Source organism: Nycticebus coucang, chromosome 10, assembly GCF_027406575.1.
Source record: "Nycticebus coucang isolate mNycCou1 chromosome 10, mNycCou1.pri, whole genome shotgun sequence".
NCBI lineage: Eukaryota > Metazoa > Chordata > Mammalia > Primates > Lorisidae > Nycticebus > Nycticebus coucang.
In genome coordinates this window covers 120131619-120154281 of record NC_069789.1, presented here as the reverse complement: position 1 = coordinate 120154281, position 22663 = coordinate 120131619, and the positions used below count along the sequence as shown (strand labels likewise).

General features: G+C 47.8%; 1 protein-coding gene across 1 annotated transcript in view; it reads left to right on the top strand.

The window, feature by feature from the left end:
* Positions 1–1133: 1133 nt before the first annotated feature.
* RELB (RELB proto-oncogene, NF-kB subunit) overlaps positions 1134–22663 on the top strand; it is a 42662-nt gene continuing 21132 nt past the window's right edge. The window contains exons 1-4 of the mRNA XM_053606157.1: positions 1134–1572; positions 2540–2587; positions 8676–8684; positions 10762–11108. Of these exons, the coding sequence (XP_053462132.1) occupies positions 1134–1572; positions 2540–2587; positions 8676–8684; positions 10762–11108 (843 nt within the window). The remainder of the gene's footprint in view (positions 1573–2539; positions 2588–8675; positions 8685–10761; positions 11109–22663) is intronic.

Here is a 22663-nt window from a genome sequence, read left to right as displayed (position 1 = left end):
AGCCCAGGAGTTTGACATTGCAATGAGCTGGGCTGATCCCTACTGCGCTCTAGCTTGAGCAACAGATCAAGATCCAGTTAAAAAAAAATGTTTCAGCTCAGCACCTGTAGCTCAGTGGTTAGGGTGCTGGCCTCATGAACCAGGGCTGGTGGGTTTGAACCCAGCCCGGGCCTGCTACACAACAATGACAACAGCAACAAAAAAATAGCCAGGCCTTGGGGCCAGTGCCTGCAGTCCCAGCTACTTGGGAGGCTGAGGCAAAAGAATCACTTAAGCCCAAGAGTTTGAGGTTGCTGTGATGCCACAGCACTCTAACAAGGGAAACATAGTGAGACTGTCTCAAAAACAAGTTTCAATTATTATCATCTTATTTAATCCTTATGACCATCCTATTATTATTTTTAGAGACAGAGTCTCACTTTATCACCCATAGTAGAGTGCTGTAGCATCACAGCTCACAGCAACCTCCAGCTCTTGGGCTTAAGCGATGCTCTTGCCTCAGCCTCCCAAGTAGCTAGGACTACAGGCGCCCTCCACAACGCCTGGCTATTTTTTTTGTTGCAGTTGGGGCCGGGCTCGAACCTACCACCCTGCGTGTATGGGGCCAGCGCCCTACTCATTGAGCCACAGGCACAGCCCTGACCATCCTATTATTACACCCATTTTACACATGGGAAACTGAAGCTAAGAGAGACAAAGTGAAGTCAGTTGCCCTGAGTTCACACAGCTGGTGATTGGGAGACAGGATGGGAAGAAAACAAAACAATAAATAAAACATCCATCCCCTTGCTCACTTAACATTTATTTTATGTTACGGGCCCTGTTGTAGGTGTTGAAGATACAAGGAACAAAAACAGAAATCCTGAAGCTGACATTCTAGCTTTAAATGTTCACTAAATATCTTATCAGTTGAAGAAACTGAGGTAGTGCTATACCTGGAGATTTCATAAAGATCGTTATTTTCAATGACAGATGTAGAGCCCTGGCAATCTTGCAATTCTTCGATTCTTGCGATCCTTCCAGATTGAGAAAAAGCAGGTTCAAGTCGCACTAGGAAACCAAGGATGGGAAGCTTGCTCAGTGGGTACGGCGTGAGTGGCCCTAAACAAGCCTCAGTTGTCTCGGCCGGAGCAATGGGCAGCGACGCCTGCCCAACCCCTCCGGAGCGCCCAGCCTCCTCTTCCCGGCCGGCCCCGCCCCCTGTATCACGTGATACGTGGGGTTTTCCCGTTCCCCTTGGCGTGACGTCACGACAGGGTGCGGGCCAATGGGCGCGCAGGCCGGTGGCGCCGGGGAATTCCACTGCCCCGCCCCCGCCTGCCGCCCGCCCAACCCGGCCCGGCGCCCCCCGCAGCCCCGGGCGCCTCGCGTCCAGCCCGGCCTGCGGCTCCAGCCCTTGCGCCGCTGGCCTGACCCGCGATCGTCCACCGGACGGTGCCACCTGGCTGCCCGGCCTGCCCGCGTGCGTGCTTCGGTCCGGGACGGCCTCCGGGCCATCCGTCCCCACTGGCCGGGCCATGCCGAGTCGCCGAGTAGCCAGACCGCCCGCTGCGTCGGAGTTGGGGCCCTTGGGTAAGCAGAGCCGGGGTTCACGAAAGGAGTCTGGGGCGAGGTTAGAGATGCAAAGGACCTGTAGGTCCCAGAATAGTCTGGGTGTTCCTATAGGAGTCTAGGGGTTTCGCGGGGGGAGTGTGAGTGTTGTAGAGACACTGTATCCGAGGGTAGAAAGGAGGCATAAGATGGTGAAGGGGTCCGACCCAAGGTTCGACCCAGGCGTCCCCAGGTAGAGTGAGAAGTGGGCGGGGCCTGGCCCTGAGGCAAAGAAGGGGGCGGTGCCCGACTTCGAGAGGGGGGGGAAGGGGCGGTGCCTGACTCAGAGAAGGAGGAGCAGAAGCTGTTCTGACGGGGACGGGGGCGGGGCCCGGCTCAGAGAGAGAAGAAAAGGAGGAGTCTGGCTCGCGAAAGGGCGGGACCGACTGTGCCGACGAGAGGAGGGCGGGACCTAAAGCAAAAAAGGAAGCAGGGCCCTATCCGAGGGATGAGGGGGCGGGGCCTAGCTCGAGGGAGCGAAGGGGACAGGGCGGGGCTCGGGCAGAGAGAAGGAAGGGGCCTCTTTTGAAAGAAGGAGGGTGGGGCCTGACAGAGAATGGATGGAAGGGGTGGGACTTGCCTCCAGAGGGAAAAGGGGGCGGGCTTGACCCTGAAGGAGGTGGGGACTTTTCTAACGGGTTGAGAAGGGGTCCTCCAGGCCCAGCCTTAGGGAGAGAAGGAGCAGGGCGTAAGTGTAATGAAGGTTGGGGGTGAATGACAGAAACCAATGGCCAGGACCTGTCCACAGTTAGGGAAGAAAGCATGGCCAGATCCTGGGGGCGATAAGAGGGAGGGAATTGCTCGAAAGGGGCGGGGCTTGAGAGAGTCTGTGGAAAGAGAAATCTCCCAGAGGCGATTCCATTTCAAAGCAAATAGCCAGGCTTGGGAGATTCTCTGGTCCTGGTTTGCCCCCTGTCACCTTCTAAGACGTACCTTCCTCTATCTGCAGGGTCCACTGACCTCTCTTCGCTCTCGCTGACCGTATCCAGGACCACAGGTGAGCAGCCCTCCAAGGTCCCTGCCCACATGGAAGTGCAGAAAGGAGTTAGGGGGGCTTGTGGAGAGGGCATGGGCATGCCTCTGTCTGGGGGAGGGTTCATTGAGGTCCACCTCAGCTTTCTCCTGATGGGCTGTGTCCTTCCTTGCCCGTTGGATGGATGGTCCCTCTAGGCAGACGTCCTCAAACTTTTTAAACAGGGGGCCAATTCACTGTCCCTCAGACCGTTGGAGGGCCGGACTATAGTTTAAAAAAAAAAAAAAACTATGAACAAATTTCTATGCACACTGCACATATCTTATTTTGAAGTAAAAAAACAAAACGGGAACAAATACAATCATACCGCTTCATGTGGCCCGCCGGCCGCAGTTTGAGGACGCCTGCCTAGGGGATGGATGGTAGGTGTCCCTACCTTCTGAGTGCTTAGGAGATTGACGGGTAAAACTAACCACCTACGCGTGCCAGGTGAGATTCACTGTAGTGTGGCGGAGGGTAATGAGTGCCATCCTGCTTGCTTTGGTTTTGGTTTATATGCTGCTGCCACCCCGCCCCACTGTGTAAATGTCTGCAAGTCACTTCCCCAATCGATCCTCAGTTTTCCGCATCTGTAAAATGAGCATAATATCAGTGTCTCTCAGGGTGATTGAGAGAATTCAATGAGTTGATATAGGTAAACTTTCAAAGCAGTGTCTGGCCCACAGTAAAGGCTCAATAAGGTTACCTGTTAGTGGTAAATAACAAATAATTATAATAATTATTATTAACCTACAATGGTGATTCCTAAACTGTGTGCATCCAAATAACTCCCAGAGGGCTTGATAGAACAGATTTTTTTTAGGCCCTACCTCTACAGTTTCTGATTCACTAGGTTTGGAATTGACCCCAAGATTTTATATTTTCAGTAAGTTCCCAAAAGATGCTGAGAACTACTGATCTATAAGATCTCTCAGCCAAAATTTAATGCTGCCTAAGGAAATGCAATATCTTGGCCAAATTATGACCTTCTTTCTTATAAATTTTCTGGAATTTGGAGGGCAGGGGCAGAGTCCTATCATTGTGAGTACTCAGTGAATCTATTTAGCTGGGTCTGGGCCTTGCTCTAGAGGTAGAATCTTGAAACAGGTCCCAGAAATGCTGGCTTTGCCATGGAGAAGGTGCTGCAGGTTCTTCAACAGATCTGAAAATTTAGGGGTTAGTGAAAAGGTGGGAGTTAGCAGTGGGGACAGGTATTGCCTAAGTGCTGGTTCTGAGCAGGAGCAAGGCTGAGACTTTTCTGGCCTGAGCCCTAGCTGTTTGGTTTTAAGTGAGTAATTTCTAACATCATCCATTCAATAAATATTTAGTGAGCACCTGTTCTGTACCTGACTCTATGCTGGGCAGTGCTGAGGACAGCCCTGGCCCTGTCTCATGGGATTCCCTACCTAGATAGGGAGGCAGACATATAAACAATAAATAAAATTCAAAAGTATAAAAGGTAGGTCAGGCATGGTGGCTCATGCCTGTAATCCTAACACTCTAGGAGGCTAAGGCAGGTGGATTGCCTGAGCTCACCAGTTCAAGACCAGCCTGAGCCAGAGGGAGACCTTGTCTCTAAAAATAGCTGGGTTGGCTCAGCGCCTGTAGCTCAAGCAGCTAAGGCGCCAGCCACATACACCAGAGCTGGAGGGTTTGAATCCAGCCTGGGCCTGCCAAACAACAATGACAACTACAACCCAAAAATGGCCAGGTGTTGTGGCGGGCACCTGCGGTCCCAGCTACTTGGGAGGTTGAGGCAAGAGAATCACTTAAGCCCAGGATTTGGAGGTTGCTGTGAGCTGTGATGCCACAGCACTCTACTCAGGGGGACAGCTTGAGGCTCTGTCTCAAAAAAAAAAAAAAAAAGAAATAGCTGGGATGGTAGCACCTGTAGCTCAGTGGGTAGGGCGCCAGCCACATACCCTGAGGTTGGTGGGTTTGAACCCATCACGAGCCAGCTAAAACAACAATGACAACTGCAATGAAAAAAAATAGCCAGGTGCCTGTAGTCCCAGCTACTTGGGAGGCTAAGGCAAGAGAATCACATAAGCCCAAGAGTTTGAGGTTGCTGTGAGCTATGATGCTACGGCACGCTACCGAGGGTGATATAGTGAGACTTTGTCTCAAAAAATAATTATAATAATAGGCAGCACCTATAGCTCAGTCAGCAGGGCGCTGGCCACATACACCTACAGTGGCAGGTTTGAACCTGGCCTGGGCCTACTAAGCAAGTGACAACTGCAACGAAAAAATAGCTGGGCGTTGTGGTGGGCACCTGTAGTCAGCTCCTTGGGAGACTGAAGCAAGAGAATCACTTGACCCCAAGAGTTTGAGATGGCTGTGAGCTAGATGCCATGGTATTCTACCAAGGGTGACAAAGTAAGACTCTGTCTCAAAATTTAAAAAAAGTATAAAAGGTGATAAGGGCTATGAAGAAACATTGGGGTCAATAATATTAACACCAGGATGGAAAAACTAATGAGACAGAGTGGTAAGGAAAATGTCCCACATTTTGATGGGCCAGACACATGCTGGGCCCTGGGGATACAAGGAGGATTGGCAGCCATGCTCCTTAATCTTTAGTGTTTTCAGTCTATAGGAGGAGACAGTTATGAATCACCATACTGTGAGGTCTTGTCAGATTCTTTTTTTTTTTTTTTTAAAGGCAGCCACATTTTATTTTATTTTATTTTATTATTATTATTATTTTTTTTTTTTGGCATTTTTTGACTGGGGCTGGGCCTGAACCCGTCACCTCCGGCATATGAGGCCAGCACCCCACCCACAGGCGCCGCCCATCTTGTCAGATTCTAATCAGTGACGTGAAAAGTATCAAACAAAAGGACCAGGATGGCACCTCTGGCTCAAAGGAGTAGGCCACTGGCCCCATCTACCAGAGATGGTGGGTTCAAACCCAGCCCTGGCCAAAAACTGCAAAAAAAAAAAAGGGACCTAACTTCAACTAAGTGGAATAGGGGTCCTGGGAACTATCTTGAATTAAGTGGTCAAGGAAGATCTGTCTAGGACATGATATTTGACCAGGAAAGGAGGAGGAGGAGGAGAAAGCCATGCAAAGAACTGGGTGAAGAGCATTAGGCAGACAGCAGATCATGCAAAGACCCTGAGGCAGCACATACATAGGCGCTCTGCTCTCACATCTGCTACCACATGGCTCATCCTGGCTGCCCCTGATTGGTAGCAAACCTGTGCAGAAGGTTGGGGGGATGTCATTTGAGCAGAGCCTTGAATAAAGAAAGGAAGTTCCTAACACCTTCTGGCTGAAAGAGAACATCAGGGGACCACGCATGTGGCTCAGTGAGTAGGGTGCCGGCCCCATATACCAAGAGTGGCAAGTTTGAACCCAGCCCCGGCCAAACTGCAACAAAAAAATATCCGAGCTACTCAGGAGGCTGAGGCAAGAGAATCACCTAAGCCCAAGAAGTGGAAGTTTCTGTGAGCTGCGATGCCACAGCACTCTACCAAGAGCAACAAAGTGAGATTCTGTCTCTAAAAAAAAAAAAAAAATGAAAGAGAACTTCAGATAATAAAAATATTACCAGGTGGCGCCTGTGGCTCAATGGCTGGGGCGTCGGCCCCATATACCGTGGGTGGCAGGTTTGAACCCAGCCCCAGCCAAACTGCAACAAAAAATAGCCAGGCGTTGTGGCAGGCGCCTGTAGTTCCAGCTACTCGGGAAGCTGAGGCAAGAGAATCGCCTAAGCCTAGGAGTTGGAAGTTGCTGTGAGCTGTGACACAACAGTACTCTACCAAGGGTGATAAAGTGAGACTCTGTCTCTAAAATAAATAAATAAAAATATTACCTAAGGGGCGGCGCCTGTGGCTCAGCGGGTAGGGCGCCGGTCCCATATGCCGGAGGTGGCGGGTTCAAACCCAGCCCCGGCCAAATTAAAAAAAAAAAAAATATATATATATTACCTAAGTAGGCTGGGCGCAGTGGCTTACCCCTATTAGCACTCTGGGAGGCCAAGGCAATTGCTTGAGTTCATGAGTTTGAGACCAGCCTGAGCAAAAGCAAGACCCTGTTTCTACTAAAAATAGAAAAACTGAGGCAAGAGGATCGTTTCAGCCTAGGGAGGTGAAAATGATCATTTGAGCCCAACCTCTGGGTTGCTGTAAGCTATGATACCCCTGCACTCTACCCAGGGAGATAGCTTAAGACTCTGTCTCAAAAAAAAAAAAAAATTACCTAAGCTATAAGGAAGGTGTAGAGTGGCCAGATCCCGTGCTAAGCAGTTTACCTGTGTGTTCCTTAATACTCATGTAAGCACATGAGGTAGGAGCTCAAATCTCATTTTGTAGAGGAGGTTCAGAGAGGTTAAGTGACTTGCCCAAGGCCACATCCCCAGTGAATGACAGTTGGGAGTCAAACCAACTTTGTGTGACTCTACATCCATGCTCTAAAACCATGCTTTCCAACTTCCCCATTTTACAGACAGACAAACGAAGACTTCAAGAGAAGAAGGGATTTATTCACATCTATAAAACAATGGTTTCCAACATCTTGTCTAATAGCAGCCAGTATTTGTGCAGCACTTACTGGGAGGTAGTTTTAAGTGCTTCCTATGTATTATTTAAATTATTTAACCCTGGCTGGGAGCCGTGGTTTACCCCTGTAATCCAAGTACTTTGGGAAGCCCAGGAAGAATAATTGCTTGAGGCCACGGAGTTTGAGATCAGTCTGGGCAACATAGCAAGACCCAGGCATGATGGCCATGCCTGTAGTCCCTAGCTACTTGGGAAGCTGAGGCAGCAGGATCACTTGAGCCTGGGAGTTCAGGGTTACAGTGACCTGTGATCATATTACTGTATTCCAGCATGGATGACAGAGTGAGAACTGGGTCTCAATTTTTAAAAATTAAAATGAATAAAAGTAAATAAATAATTTAAGCCCAATGAGGTATGGATTATTATTGTGCCTATTTTATAGATGAAGGGACCAAGGTACAAAGAAGTTAAGTAATAGTCTCAAAGCCACTCAGCTAGTAAGCAGCAGAGCCAGGGTTTGAACTGAGACCATCAATCCAAAGCTCGAGCTACTGCCACCTGGGACTCAGTCTCCTCCTGCATTCTAGAAGCTTCCTGACAGCTCAGGACAAAGTGTAATTTATCTTTGGGTCCTCAGGTTCATCTAGGACAGAAGCCTAAGAAGGATTTTCCATGTTGAGGTGACTTGACGTTGGCCTTGCCAGTGACCTCCTTTTCTTTATCCCAGCCTTGGTATCCCTATCTGCTCAGTGAGGACCCTGGTACCATATCCACTTCATAACCACATGAGATAAAGGGTGCAAGAAAACAGCCTCACAAGGGGCAAAGGTCTGGCCGCCAGAAGCCACTCCCTGAGAATGCAGGAGGAAGACTGTTCTAGCAGCCGGGCAGGTCTGTGGGGATAAATCCCCAGCCAGTGGTCTGGGTGGGGCATCTGGCTCTGACCTGCCCCCTCTTCTGTGGGATCCCAAGGCTTGCTGCCTCAGGGCTTCCCTTCATCCTGTCTGTTGGATGACAGGAGGTTGATTGTGATTCCTCACAGCCCCTTTCTGGGCTGAGCTTTACTAGGGAGGTGAAAAGGGGCCTCCCTTAGGAAGCAGAAATGAATAAGATTTTGGGTGGGCGCTGCTGGAGGACTGGACCAAGATGCACAGGAGGTGGCTGCTAGGATTCAGATCAGCCTCCTTGGATCTTCAGACATCTGCCAATGACCACCAGGAGGCTAGCATGGCCTTTAGGAAGGGATTACCCCCACAATTTATTAGAATCTGGTGGTAAAACACTTTGCTTTTCCACAGATTCCCAAAAAGACTTCATAATCCCTGGTCTAAATGATTTTTGGGAAGTGTTTGGCTTAGTTTGAAAATATCCTGATGCTGGGACTCCAACATTAGGAGATGAAGGGAACGGATGGTCAGTGTTGGGGTTGGCATCCCAGTGAGTCAGAGCCTAGGGTTTCCCAGGATGGAAGAAGGGGGAAGGGTCATAGCATTGGGGAATCTCTTCAAGGATGAAAAGTCTTGACCTCATTCTGGACCTCACCTTTCTCTTTCTCTTCCTTCCACAGATGAACTGGGTGAGTACCACGAGGCAGGTTTGCGGGGAGGCTAAAGGGTCCAAGAGCTCATAGAGGGGGGTGTTGGCCTTCCTTGTTCTGTGGGGAGGGAGTGTCATGGTATGACTTCCAGGATTTGTAGGGGGATTTGAATGAAGTTGCCCCCAAGGTGCTTAGCAGTGCTTGACACTTGGAAAACACTCAGCATATGTTTGCTGCCTCTGGTGTTATTATTACTATTGCTATCATTGTCCATTCATTCTGTGACAGTTACTGAGCTCCGGTTGTATGCTGGGCACTGTGCTGGGCACTCAGCATACAGCTATGAAAAAAACAAAGTCCCTGCCCTCATAGAGTTAATAATTGAGTAGGGGAGACGGAGGAAAATGAGTAAATGAATGAGGTAATGTTAGATTAGGCTAAGGGCTGTGAAGGAAATAAATAGGAAGAGGGAGAGATGGCCAGGGGAGGATGCCCTTTCTGAAGAGGTGACATTTGAGTTGGGACCAGATGGATAGGAAGGAGTCACCACAGGTTGAATGGGGAAAGGTAAGGAAAAACAGTTAGAGGAACAAGTTCAAGGCCCTGAAGACCAGGCTTGGTGGGTACAAGAGACAGAGAGAGGCTAGAGCAGAGTGAGAGACGGGTGTGGGGCTGGTGAAGCCACGGGCAGTAGGTACCTTTTCCCACAAGGCTCCTGGCCAAGGTGAGGGGTTGTGGGGTTTTGTTTTTTGGGATGAATGGAGGTTTTGGAAGTTTTTAAAGTGGTGTAGGTGTTGACTTTGGCTCTAAGGGAGATGGGAGCCACAGGAGGCTTCTGGGCAGAGGAGAGACAAGCTCAGACCTAACAAAATTCCTCTGGAATTTGCATGTGAGGAATGGACTGAGTGGGGCCATTGGGTGGTCACAGGGAGACGTAGTCCAGATGGGAGATTATGAAGGCTGGACCAGGATGGCTGCCATGGGGGTGGGGAGAAGTGGTGGGAAAGTAAATATATTTTTGAAGTAGAGGCACAGTGGTAGAAAAACTTCATGGCTTGGACGTAACAGATGTACGATCATGTACATCATGTACATGTAACAGATCATGAGTAATTAAAAAAGAACCTTGCAGGCTAAGCATGGTGTCTAACGCCTGTAATCCGAGCACTCTGGGAGGCTGAGGTGGGTGGATTGCCTGAGCTCATGATTTTGAGACCAGCCTGAGCACAGCGAGACCCTGCCTCTAAAGATAGCTGGGCGTTATGGCTGGCACCTGTAGTCCTAGCTACTTGGGAGATTGAGGCAAGAGGATCACTTCTGCCCAAGAGTTTGAGGTTGCTGTGAGCTATGTCACCATAGCACTCTACCCAGAGCAACAAAGTCCAGCGTGGGTGGCTAGCAGTGCTACTTTCCGAGATGAGGATAGCTAGGGCAGAGCAGCTATTATTCTTGTTAAGCTTGCGAGATGCAGACGGGGGACCTGTTAGGTGGCTCTTATCTTTGTCCAGGTGAGAGGTGTGGGAGTGGGTGAGTTCAGGAGTATTAGGGAGGAGAGTGGAAGTGGAAGGCTAAGGAAAAGAAGGAACTGGGCAGACCCCCGGCTTCAGCAACTGGGGGCTACTGCGGCTGTTGGCCAAAACGAGGACATGGGCTTTATTTTTATTTGTTTATCTTAATTTTATGTTTATTTATTTATTTATTTTTTGCAGTTTTTGGCCCTGGCTGGGTCTGAACCCGTCACCTCCGGCATATGGGGCCGGCGCCCCACCCCTTTGAGCCACAGGCGCCACCTTTATTTTTATTTTTATTTTTTAATTTCAAGTTAATTGGAGGGTTCAAAGAATTAGGTTGCAATGTTTGTATTTGTTAGGTATGGTCCTTGTTTTTTTGTGTCCCCCCCCACAGGAGGTATGCCACATTACCCGCCCCACATTGTGCCCATTAAGTGGGAGCACATCAATCCCCCTCCCTTCACCTGGGACAGGGCCTTTGTTGTGGTAGGAGCTGAGGCCTCCACTGCGCCCCGCCCGCCAGAAATAAGCCTTGAAGGAATTAGTGGGATGGAAAAGGTCTTAGGGGTAACGCAAGTCACCCTGTGATTCTGCTTCTCCCACAGAGATCATCGACGAGTACATCAAGGAGAATGGCTTCGGCCTGGAGGGGGCGCAGCTGGGCCCGGGCGAGGGGCTGCCGCGCTTGGTATCCCGTGGGGCGGCCTCGCTGAGCACAGTCACCCTGGGCCCCGCGGCGCCCCCGCCCCCGGCCACGCCGCCGCCCTGGGGCTGCCCTCTGGGCCGGCTCGTTCCCCAGAACCCGGGCCCTGGCCCGCGGCCGCACCTGGTCATCACTGAGCAGCCCAAGCAGCGCGGCATGCGCTTCCGCTACGAGTGCGAGGGCCGCTCGGCAGGCAGCATCCTTGGGGAGAGCAGCACCGAGGCCAGCAAGACGCTGCCCTCCATCGAGGTGGGGCCCGGGGCATCTGGGGCTGGGCCTTAGCCCATACCCAAGATTTATGCCCATGGATTTATTCATATATTTGATGATGGTTATTATTATTGCTGTTGCTATTGTTGGGCCGAGTAACACTATCACCTCACTCTGGATCCAAAAGGTTCAAAGGAGCATCCTTATTCAGGCAATTCGGCCTTATCTAGCAAAATCGTTATTGCTCATAAAGGGATGGTAGCCTCCTGGTTCACAAGGGTGTACATAAGAATCAGTGTTCCAGGGTTTGAATTTGCTTCTGCCATTTACTAGCTGTGCAGCCTTAGGCAGGTTAGTCTCTTTGCGCCTTAATTAATTTTCTCCTCTGCTAAATGGGATGATAATAATAACTAGCCTTATGGGGTGGTGGTGGGGACTAAGTTAATTATACATGCCAAGGGCCTCCTCTTACATGGTAAAAGTACTTCGTGGTAGAGATGAGCAAGCTGTTGGTATTATTAGTGTTATTGCTATCATCGTCATTACTCTTAGGCCCAGCCACTCATTTTTTTTTTTTTTTTTTTAGACAGAGTCTCATTTTGTCGCCCTCGGTAGAGTGCTATGGCGTCACAGCTCACAGCAACCACCAGCTCTTGGGCTTAGGTGATTTCTCTTGCCTCAGCCTCCCAAGTAGCTGGGACTACAGGCACCTGCCACAACGCCTGGCTATTTTTTTGTTGCATTTTGGCCGAGGCTGGGTTCGAACCCGCCACGCTCAGTATATGGGGCCCGATGCCCTACTCACTGAGCCACAGGGACAGCCCCTTTTTTTTTCTTTCTTGAAACAGAGTCTCACTTATTGTCCTTGGTAGACTGCCAGTGGTATCATAGCTCACAGCAACCTCAAATTCTTGGGCTCAAGTGATTCTGCTTCTTCCACAGCCTCCTGAGTAGTCAGGGCTACAGGTGCCCACCACAATGCCTGGCCATTTTTAGAGACAGGAATCTCCCTCTGGCTCAGGTTGGTCTTGAACGCCTGAGCTCAAGTGATCCACCCACCTCGGCCTCCCAGAATGCTAGTATTACAGGCATGAGCCACTGCACCCTGCCTCAGCCACTCTTATTCTAGGAATTTGTTGTGTATATATGTCTACAGCTGAGTGAAAAGGAGGTAGTACAGGGTTATCACTGAAGCCTTAGTTATATAGCCAAGGTTTGGAAATTCAATATTAGTCAGTAGGGAACTAGTGATCTAAACTGTGACTATATTCACATCAGAATCTACACAGCTGTAACAGATATATCTGTGTATGTGCACGTGTGCAGATAAATATAAATACGTACAGCTCAATAGAGAAAATTTAGAATATAAGGGTGGTCCTTAGGTATTGATGAGAAAGTATCATCAAGATATATTAATAATAAAAAAAAATTTCTGGCTCAGTGTCTGTAGCTCAAGAGGCTAAGGCGTCAACCACATATACCAGAGCTGGTGGGTTCGAATCCAGCCCAGGCCCACCAAACAACAATGACAACTACAACTAAAAAATAGCTGGGCATTGTGTAGTCCCAGCTGCTTGGGAGGCTGAGGCAAGAGAATTGCTTTAGCCCAGGAGTTGGAGGTTGCTGTGAGCTGTGACACCATGGCACTCTACCAAGGGTGACAGCTTGAGATTCTGTCTCAAAAAAAAATTTTTTTTTTCTAGTGGGCAGGGTGGCTCACTCCTGTAATCCTAGCTCTCTGGGAGGTTGCGCTCAGGAGTTTAAGACCAACCTGAGCTCCCTTGAGCTCAGGAGTTCAAGACCAACCTGAGCAAGAGTGAGATCCCGTTTCTATTAAAAATAGAAAAATTAGCTGGGCATTGTGGCAGGTACCTGTAGGTCCAGCTACTGGGGAGGTTGAGGTGAGAGGATCACTTGAGCCCAGAAATTTGAGCTTGCTGTGAGCTATGATGTCTTGGCAATCTAGCCTGGGGCAATAGAATGAGACTCTGTCTCCAAAAAAAAAAAAAAATACTGGGGGCAATGCTCAAGGAGTAGGGCGCCAACCCCATACACCAGGGTTGGTGGGTTCGATCCCAGCCCAGCCAAAACTGCAAAAAAAAAAAAAAAAAAAAAAACAATTTGGCACAGATCCTTGCATAGATCATTTACTATCTTTTGTGTTAAGAAGAGAAAAAAATGGGGTGGTGCCTGTGGCTCAAGGAGTAGGGCGCTGGTCCCATATGCCGGAGGTGGTGGGTTCAAACCCAGCCCCAGCCAAAAAAAAAAAAAAAAAAGAAGAGAAAAAAATGGGCAGCACCTGTGGCTCAAGGAGTAGGGCGCCGGTCCCATATGCCAGAGGTGGCGGGTTCAAACCCAGCCCCGGCCAAAAAAGAAAAAAAATAAGAATATTATTTGTATTTACTTGTACATATACATAGACCCTCTGGCAGTAAAAACAGAAACAAAAGTGATTACTTTTTGGAGGGTACTGGATATATTGATAAGGTATAGGTAAGATTTTGTTTCAACTGTATATATCTTTGTTTTGTTTTAAAGTTTTGAATCATATGTTATGCTTCAAAACTTTTTCTTTTTTTTTGAGACAAAGTATCACTATGTTGCCCTGGGTAGAGTGCTATGGCATCACAGCTCACAGCAACCTCAAACTCTTGGGCTTCAGTGATTCTTTTCCCTCAGGCTCCCAAGTAGCTGGGACTACAGGCCCACCATGACGCCTGGCTATTTTTGTTGTTGTTGCAGTTGTCATTGTTGTTTAGCTGGCCTGGGCCTAGTTTAAACCCACCAGCCTTGGTATATACGTAACAGGCCGGTGCTATACACGTAAGGCTCTGCACCCATAGCACAGTGCTTATGGCACCAGCCACATACATTGAGGCTGGTGGGTTCAAACCCGGCTGGGGCCAGCTAAACAACAAGGACAACTCCAACAAAAAATAACTGGGCATGTGGTGGGAACCTATAGTCCCAGCTACTTGCGAAGCTGAGGTAAGAGACTTGCTTAAGCCCAAGAGTTTGAGGTTGCTGTGAGCTGTGATGCCACAGCACTCTACCAAGGGCGCCATAGTGAAACTCTGTCTCAAAAAAAAAAAAAAAGGTGGCACCCATAGCTCAGTGGGTAGAGCTCAGGCCATGTACACTGAGGCTGGTGGATTCGAACCAGGCCTGGACCAGTGAAAACAACAATGACAACTGCAACAATAATAATAGCCAGGCATTGTGGCAGGTGCCTGTTGTCCCAGTTATTGGGGAGGCTGAGGCAAGAGAATTGCTTAAGCCCACGAGTTTGAGGTTGCTGTGAGCTGTGACGCCGTGGCACTTTATCCAGGGTGACAGCCTGAGATTCCATCTTAAAAAAAAAAATCTTTTTAAAAATAAGATTTAAGGATGGATGCAGTGGCTCACACCTGTAATCCTAGCACTCTGGGAGGCTGAGGCAGGTGGATTGCCTGAGCTCATGGGTTGAAGACCAGCCTGAGCAAGAGTGAGACCTCGTCACTAAAAATAGCAGGGTGTTGTGGTGGGCACCTGTAGTCCCAGCCATTCAGGGGGCTGATGTTGCTGTGAGCTGTGATGCTACAGCACTCTACCAAGGAAGACAAAGTGAGACTGTGTATCCAAAAAAAAAAAATTTACATTAAACTAAAATTTAAAATTAAATTAAAATGAACAAAAGGGCCAGGCATGGTGGCTCATGCCTATAATCTTACCACTTTGGGAGGCCGAGGTGGGTGGATTGACCTCACAGGTTTGAGACCAGCCTGAGCCAGAGCGAGACCCATCTCTAAAAATAGCCAGGTGTTATGGCGGACACTTATAGTTCCAACTATTCGGGAGGCTGAGACAAGGGAATTGCTTGAGCCCAAGAATTTGAGGTTGCTGTGAGCTATGACGCCACAGCACTGTACCGAGGGCAACAAGTGAGACTCTGTCTCAAAAATAAAATAAAATAAAATAAAATAAAATGAACAGAAGTCCTCCACTTCTGTCCTCAGTCCCCAGGGTGTATCTTCCAAGAGTATTGTCTGATTTACTAGCAAATATGTACAGACATATATACTATCCCCCTTTTCGTACAGAGGGGAGCACGCTCTCTCCTTTCTGTCTATGCTGTGGTTTTTTTTTACTTAAGGATCTATCTTGGGGTTCAGCTCATCAGTTTGTTGAAAGCTGCCTGATTCTCTCACCACTGTATTTTTTTCTGTGGATGTGATAATTTACCATGCAAATCTCTTACTGGCGGGCATGTAGGTTGTTTTGTGCTACTACAAGCAGGGCTTTAGAGAACAACTTGGTTTATCTATTTTGGTCATATGCTGCTTAAAGATAGGGCTGTGTTCTGAGAAATGCGTCATTAATATCCTTGGTGTGCAAACATCATAGAGTGTATTTACACAACCTGGACGGCAGAGCCTATGCACATGTGGGCTGTATGGTAAATCCTGTTGCTCCCAGGCTACGACCCTGTACAGCATGTTACTGTACTCAATACTGCAGGCAAATGTAGCACAATGGTAAGTACTTGTGTAGTTAAACATATCTAAACATAGAAAAGGTACAGTAAAGTTAGGGAGTTATAATTTTATGGGACCATCATTGGTCTACCATTACACAGCATGTTAACTGTATTTCTTTCATGTGTGTCTCTCAAACAACTTCTGGAAGTGGAATTTGTTGGTCAAAGGTAATTCAGTGGCTATTGCCAAATAACCTTCCAGCGACTCGGGGGACTGAGGTGGAAGATTGAATGAGCTCAGTAGTTTGAGGCTGCAGTGAGCTGTGATTGTGCCACTGCACTCCAGCCTGTGTGACAGAGCCTCAAGCTGTCGCTCTGGGTGGAGCGCTGTGGCATCACAGCTCACAGCCACCTCCAACTCCTGGGCTCAAGCAATTCTCCTGCCTCCACCTCCTAAGTAGCTGGGACTACAGGCGCCCAGCTATTTTTTGGTTGTAGCCGTCATTGTTGTTTGGCAGGCCTGGGCTGGATTCCAACCCACCAGCTCAGGTGTATGTGGCTGGTGCCTTAGCCACTTGAGCCACAGGTGCCGAGCCAAAAGGTCTGGTTCTTTACATCTCCCCAGTATGGAGCCCCCGTGAGCTTCTGGATGTTTGTGCAAATAATGATTGAACTGAATTGTACATTAGTCATTTTGCCAAGCTTGAGTCCTGGCCCCAGATGCTTCCTGGCCTCCAACCTCTTCCCTGGCTGGCCATCAGCTTCCAGTCTTCCCAAATCTCCCCACCCCAGGCAGCCACAGGTGTCCTGTTAAAGCTGTTAAATTATGCATCTGCTCCTTTCCCAGGTTCAAAACCCTTCCTTGGCCCTCAGGAGGAAGGCCAACCCTGCCTTCTATTATTATCATTATTATTGTTGTTGTTATTATTGTTATTTTTGAGACAGAGTCTCGCTTGGTCACCCTTGGTAGAGTGCTATGGTGTCTGAGCTCACGGCAACCTCAAACTCCTAGGTTCAAGTGATCTTCTTGCCTCAGCCTCCCAAGTAGCTGGGACTACAGGCACCTGCCACAACACCTGGCTGTTTCTTTTCTTTCTTTTTTTTTTTTTAAAGAGACAGAGTCTTACTTTATCACCCTGGGTAGAATGCCTTGGCATCACACAGCTCACAGCAACCTCCAATTCCTGGGCTTAGGCGATTCTCTTGCTTCAGCCTCCTGAGTAACTGGGACTACAGGTGCCTGCCACAACGCCCTGCTATTTTTTTGTTGTAGTTTGGTCGGGGCCGGGTTTGAACCCACCACCCTCCGTATATGGAGCCGGTGCCCTACCCACTGAGCCACAGGCGCTGCCCAACACCTGGTTATTTTTTAGAGATGGGATCTTACTCTGGCTCAGGCTGGTCTGGAACCTGTGAACTTAGGCAATACACCAGCCTCAGCCTTCCAAGTGCTGGGATTATAGGCATGAGCCACTGTGCCCGGCTCTGCCTCCTATTATTGTCAGGATCCTGCTGCTCCCTCCTGCCCAGCCCTTCCCTGCTCATTGCCTCCAGCCACTAGACTCTTGCCCATGTTCTTCCTCCTGCCTGGAGTACTTCCCTCCTGCAGCCTCATCACTTCCTACTCACCCGTGAGGCCTCGGACACTTCTTTTTTTTTTGAGACAGAGCCTCAAGCTGTCATCCTGGGTAGAGTCCCATAGCATCACAGCTCACAGCAACCTCCAACTCCTGGGCTCAAGCGAGTCTCCTGTCTCAGCCTCCCAAGTAGCTGGGACCACAGGGCTCCCGCCACAATGCCTGGCTATTTTTTGGTTGCAGCCGTCATTGTTGTTTGGCGGGCCTGGGCTGGATTCAAACCCGCCAGCTCAGGTGTATGTCACTGGCCCTTAGCCGCTTGAGCCACAGGCGCCGAGCTGAGGCCTCAAACACTTCTGAGACACCTGTTCTCACCCTCCCCTCCAGGTCCATGTTTCCCTTGGGGAAGGTCTTCTCATTCTCTCTCTCTCCTCAATGAGCTTTGTACTCATAGGTTTATTTGGGGGATTTGCAGAACAACCATTTATTCCCCCAACCCTGGAAGAAGGAGTCAACATAGTGGCTACAAGTTTGGATCGGGGCCAAGGGTGGTTCCTCATGCCTATGATACTAGCACTCTGGGAGGCCTAGGCCAGAGGATCACTTGAGCTCAGAGTTTGAGGACAGTCTAAGATGGAGACCCCCATCTCTAAAGACATTTTTTTTTTTTTTTTTTTTTTTTTGTAGAGACAGAGTCTCACTGTACCGCCCTTGGGTAGAGTGCCGTGGCGTCACACGGCTCACAGCAACCTCTAACTCCTGGGCTTCCGCGATTCTCTTGCCTCAGCCTCCCTAGTAGCTGGGACTACAGGCGCCCGCCACAACGCCCGGCTATTTTTTTTTGTTGTTGCAGTTTGACCGGGGCTGGGTTTGAACCCGCCACCCTCGGCATGTGGGGCCGGCGCCCTACTCGCTGAGCCACAGGCGCCGCCCAAGACATTTTTTTTTAATTAAAAAAGGAAAAAAGTTGGGCCAGACATAGTGTTCATGCCTGTAATCCTAGCACTCTCACTCTGGGAGGCTGAGGGCGGATTGCTTGAGGTCACGAGTTTGAGACCAACCTGATCAGGAGTGAGACCTCGTCTCTACTAAAAATGAAAAACTGAGGCTAGAGGATTGCTTGAGCTCAAGAGTTTGAGGTTGCTGTGAGCTCTGACGCCAGGGCACTCTACCTAGGGCAATAGAGAAAAAATAGAAAGTTTAGCTGGTTGTGGTGGCAGGCACCTGTAGTCCTAGCTACTGGGGAGACTGAGGCAGGAAGATTGTTTGAACCCAGGAGTTTGAGGTTGCTGTGAGCTAAGCTGATGCCACAGCACTCTAGAATGGGCAACAGAGTGAGACTCTGTCTCACACAAAACGAAACAAAACAAAACAAAAAAACAAGTTTGGATTGTAAGATCTAAAAGACTTGGGTGTGAGGTGTCATTTACCAGCTGTGTGAATTTGGGCCAATCCATTGTTTCTTTTAACCTGTTTCCTCATCTGTGAAATGGGGATGAAGTTTCTGTCCTTGCAGGACACTAGGAAGGTCTTGGGGAGCAGTGCCCAGCATTGGTGTGCATGCTTCCTTTGCTGCTGCTAAGTTGTTGTAGTTATTTGATTGGGCTCCAGGCATTGTGGCTCAAAGCAGCATGTGGTCAGAAGGACATTTTGGTTAAAAGAATGATTTACTTAAAAAAAAAAAGAATGATTTACTTAGAAATGTATATTCCTACTCCCTGGATATTTAGGAATGTGGCAATTGTGGTGTATCAAGGGGCAATTTTATAGCCCCATATTTATCTTCAAGCATTTTGTCTATTTTTTCCAATTTGAGGTTTGTTTTTTTTTTTAACTTTTATGACTCAACTTTTTTTTTTGAGACAGAGTCTCACTTTGTCACTGTGGGTTAGAGTGCTGTGCCATCATAGCTCACAGCAACCCCAAACCCTTGGGCTTGAGCAATCCTCTTGCCTCAGCCTCCTAAATAGCTGGGACTATAGGTGTGCACTACAACATCCAGCTAGTGTTTGTATTTTTATTTTATTTTATTTTATTTTATTTTTACTGGAGATGGGGTCTCACTCTTGCTCAGGCTGGTCTCCAACTCCTAAGCTCAAGATATACACTTGCCTTACTGTCCCAGAGTGCTAGGATTACAGGCATGAACCACTGTGTCTAGGCCAATTTTTTTCCTTTTTTAATTAAAAAAATTATTGTTAGAGACGGGGGTCTCCATCTTAGACTGTCCTCAAACTCTGAGTTCAGGTGATCCTCTCACCTAGGCCTCTAAGAGTGCTAGGATTACAGGCATGAGCCACCATGCCTGGGCCTCAACTTCTTTTTTTGACAAATTTGAAAGCTAAACAAAATATATAAGAATTCCATGGACACCTGGATGTCTTCTGCTATATTTGTTTTATCTCTCTCTCTCTCTATATATATATAGACATTTATAAAGGCAGATTTGAAAATAAGTTGGAGACAACATGATACTTCATTCAAAATGATTTCAGTATGTATCTGTTTTTTTGTTTTTTTTTTGAGACAGAGACTCAAGCTGTTTCCCTGAGTGGAGTGCTGTGGCATCACACCTCAAACTCTTCTCTTGGGCTTAAGCAATTCTCTTGCCTCAGCCTCCCAAGTAGCTGGGACTACAAGTGCCCACCACAACACCCAGCTTTTTTTGGTTGTAGTTGTCATTGTTGTTTGGTGGGCCCAGGCTGGATTCGAACCCACCAGCTCTGGTGTATGTGGCTGGCACCTTAGCTGCTTGAGCTACAGGCTCCGAGCCCAGTATGTATCTCTTGAGAACAAGGATATTTTTCTACAACATAGGATCTATGATCTTTTTTTAAAATTTAATTTAATTTTATTTAATTTTATTTTTTTGGTGCAGTTTGGCCGAAGCCAAGTTTGAACCCACCACCCTCGGCATATGGAGCCAGTGCCCTACTCACTGAGCCATAGGCGCTGCCCAGGATCTACAATCTTTTTTTTTTTTTTGTAGAGACAGAGTCTCACTGTACCGCCCTCGGGTAGAGTGCCGTGGTGTCACACGGCTCACAGCAACCTCTAACTCTTGGGCTTATGTGATTCTCTTGCCTCAGCCTCCCGAGCAGCTGAGGATCTACAATCTTAATGTTCATATAAGGATGTCACCTAATATTAAGTCCATATTCTAATTATCCCAATTGTCCCTCCTATTTCCTTAATAGCTGTTGTTTGCTTGTTCAGTGTCCAACTGGGGTCATATGCTGCATTTAGTTGTGGAATCTCATTGGTGCCTCTTAACCTGGATCAGATTTTCTTTTTCTTTTTTTTTTTTTTTTTGTGGTTTTTGGCCGGGGCTGGGTTTGAACCTGCCACCTCCGGCATATGGAACTGGTGCCCTACTCCTTGAGCCACAGGCGCCACCCCTGGATCATATTTTCAATCTCTCTTTGTGTTAAATGACATAAATGTGGAGAACAGGACAGATATTTTGCAGAATATTGCATGTTTTTGGCTTATAGGTTGTTTACAGATTAGATCAGGTTTGGGATTTTGGCAAAAATACTTCAGCAGTGATCCTGTGGCCTTCTCAGGGTCTCACATCAAAGGACATGGGATGTCAGTTTGTCTCAATGTCAGTGATGCTGAGGGAGATCCTGAGGTTAAAGTGATGACCACCAGTTTTCCCCATAATAAAGGTACAGCTTTCCCTTTATAATTAGTAAGTTATTCTAATTACTGTGAAGTAATACTTTGAGACCGTGTCTTCCCCAAATTTTTATTTCTTTGTCTTTCCAAGCAGTTATTCTGGCTGAGGGTTGATTTTGATATCAAGGAGTTAGAACAATAAATGCCCAACAGTAGGGGATGACTTGTCTTTATATTTGGATTCAGGATTTTTATCCCCATCTTTCAGTGAAGGAAACTGAGGTTCATAGAGGATAAGTTACTTGCTCAGGGGCACAGAGTGAGTTTACTCTGATTATTCCCACCATTGACTTTGCATCTGTTTGTCAGGCACTTTGCATGCTTACTGATGCCCATTTTACAGAGAAGAATGATGAGAACAGAGAAGCTTATACTGTACATGGCCAGTGGTAGAGCCTGGATTTGGTGCCAAACCTAACGTACTCTGGAGCTTAGTATTTTCTTCATGATCCCAAGTGATACCTCAAAAAGCTTTCAGCTCTGAAGTTTGCATGAACCCTGAGACCATTGGCTTTGAGCTTTTCAGATTCACTTAATATTTTAGGGGGGAGCTGGTTAAATGAATGGTTTTAATCCTATCTGCCTCAGGGTAAAAATAATTTTTTTTTGACAGTCTCACTTTGTTGTCTACAGGCTATAATGCTGAGGCCTCTGTCTAGCTCACAGTAACCTCAAACTCTTGGGCTCAAGAGAGCCTCCTCCCTCAGCCTCCCAAGTAGCTAAGACTACAGGCACCTGCCACAATGTAAAGATGGGGTCTGGCTTTTGCTCAGGCCGGTCTGGAAGTCCTGAGCGCAGGTAATCCTGCTTTGACCTCCCAGAGTTCTAGGGTTACAGGTGTGAGCAACCACACCCCACCTGCCTCAGGGAAATTTAAGACACTATTACCTACCTCCACTCATAGTCACCCCCAAACTCCATATTGCCCAAATATGAAGGAGAAATAAAAGGAAATTAATACAATGTATAGGATAGGCCCAGTGGCTCAAGCTTGTAATCCTAGCATTCTGGGAGGCCTAGGTGGGGGCCGGGTGGTGGTGGAAATCCCTTGAACTCAGGAGTTGGAGACCAGCCTGAGCAAAAATGAGACCCTGTCTCTACTAAAAATAGAAAAACTAGCCTGGGGTTGTGGCAGGTGCCTGTAGTCTCAGCTACTCTGGAGGGTGAAGCAGGAAGATTGCTTGAATCTAGGAGTTTGAGGTTGCTGTGAGCTAGGCTAATGCCATCGAACTCTAGCTCTAGGTAACAGCGCAAGACACTGTCTCAAAAAAACAAATAAAACGGGGTGGTGCCTGTGGCTCAAAGAAGTAGGGCGCTGGCCCCATATGCCAGAGGTGGCGAGTTCAAACCCAACCCTGGCCAAAATTGCAAAAAATAAATAAATAAATAAATAAGACAAAAACCCCAACAACATATAAAAACACATTTATTTCAATATGTAAATGCTGAGCATAGCCCTGCAGGTTACAAAATGAAGCTAGCAGTTGTTTATAGACTCCTCCTTAATGCGGTGGCTGCAGAGTATAGCCACACCCACCGCGTGGACTTGAGGACTTAAATGCCACATGCGCAGGGTTGCCATTGATGAGACGATTTTCAAAGTGGTGAACAACTCTCGATGTAAACAAAATCCAGTCTTATGTCAATGTGGTTGCAGTCCTTGAAAATTCAGTGGATATTAAAATTATGGGGAAAAATACTACTTATGTGAAATGGTCCCCATTATGGTGTCAACCAAAGGCACCTGGGATATCCCATTTCCCCCAAAGGGCAGCACTCCCCACTGACTCAATGGTTAGTTGTTTTTTTTTTTTTTTTCATTTGTGTTTTTTTGAGACAGAGTTTAGCTCTGTTGCCCAGGCATGGAGTCATCGCAG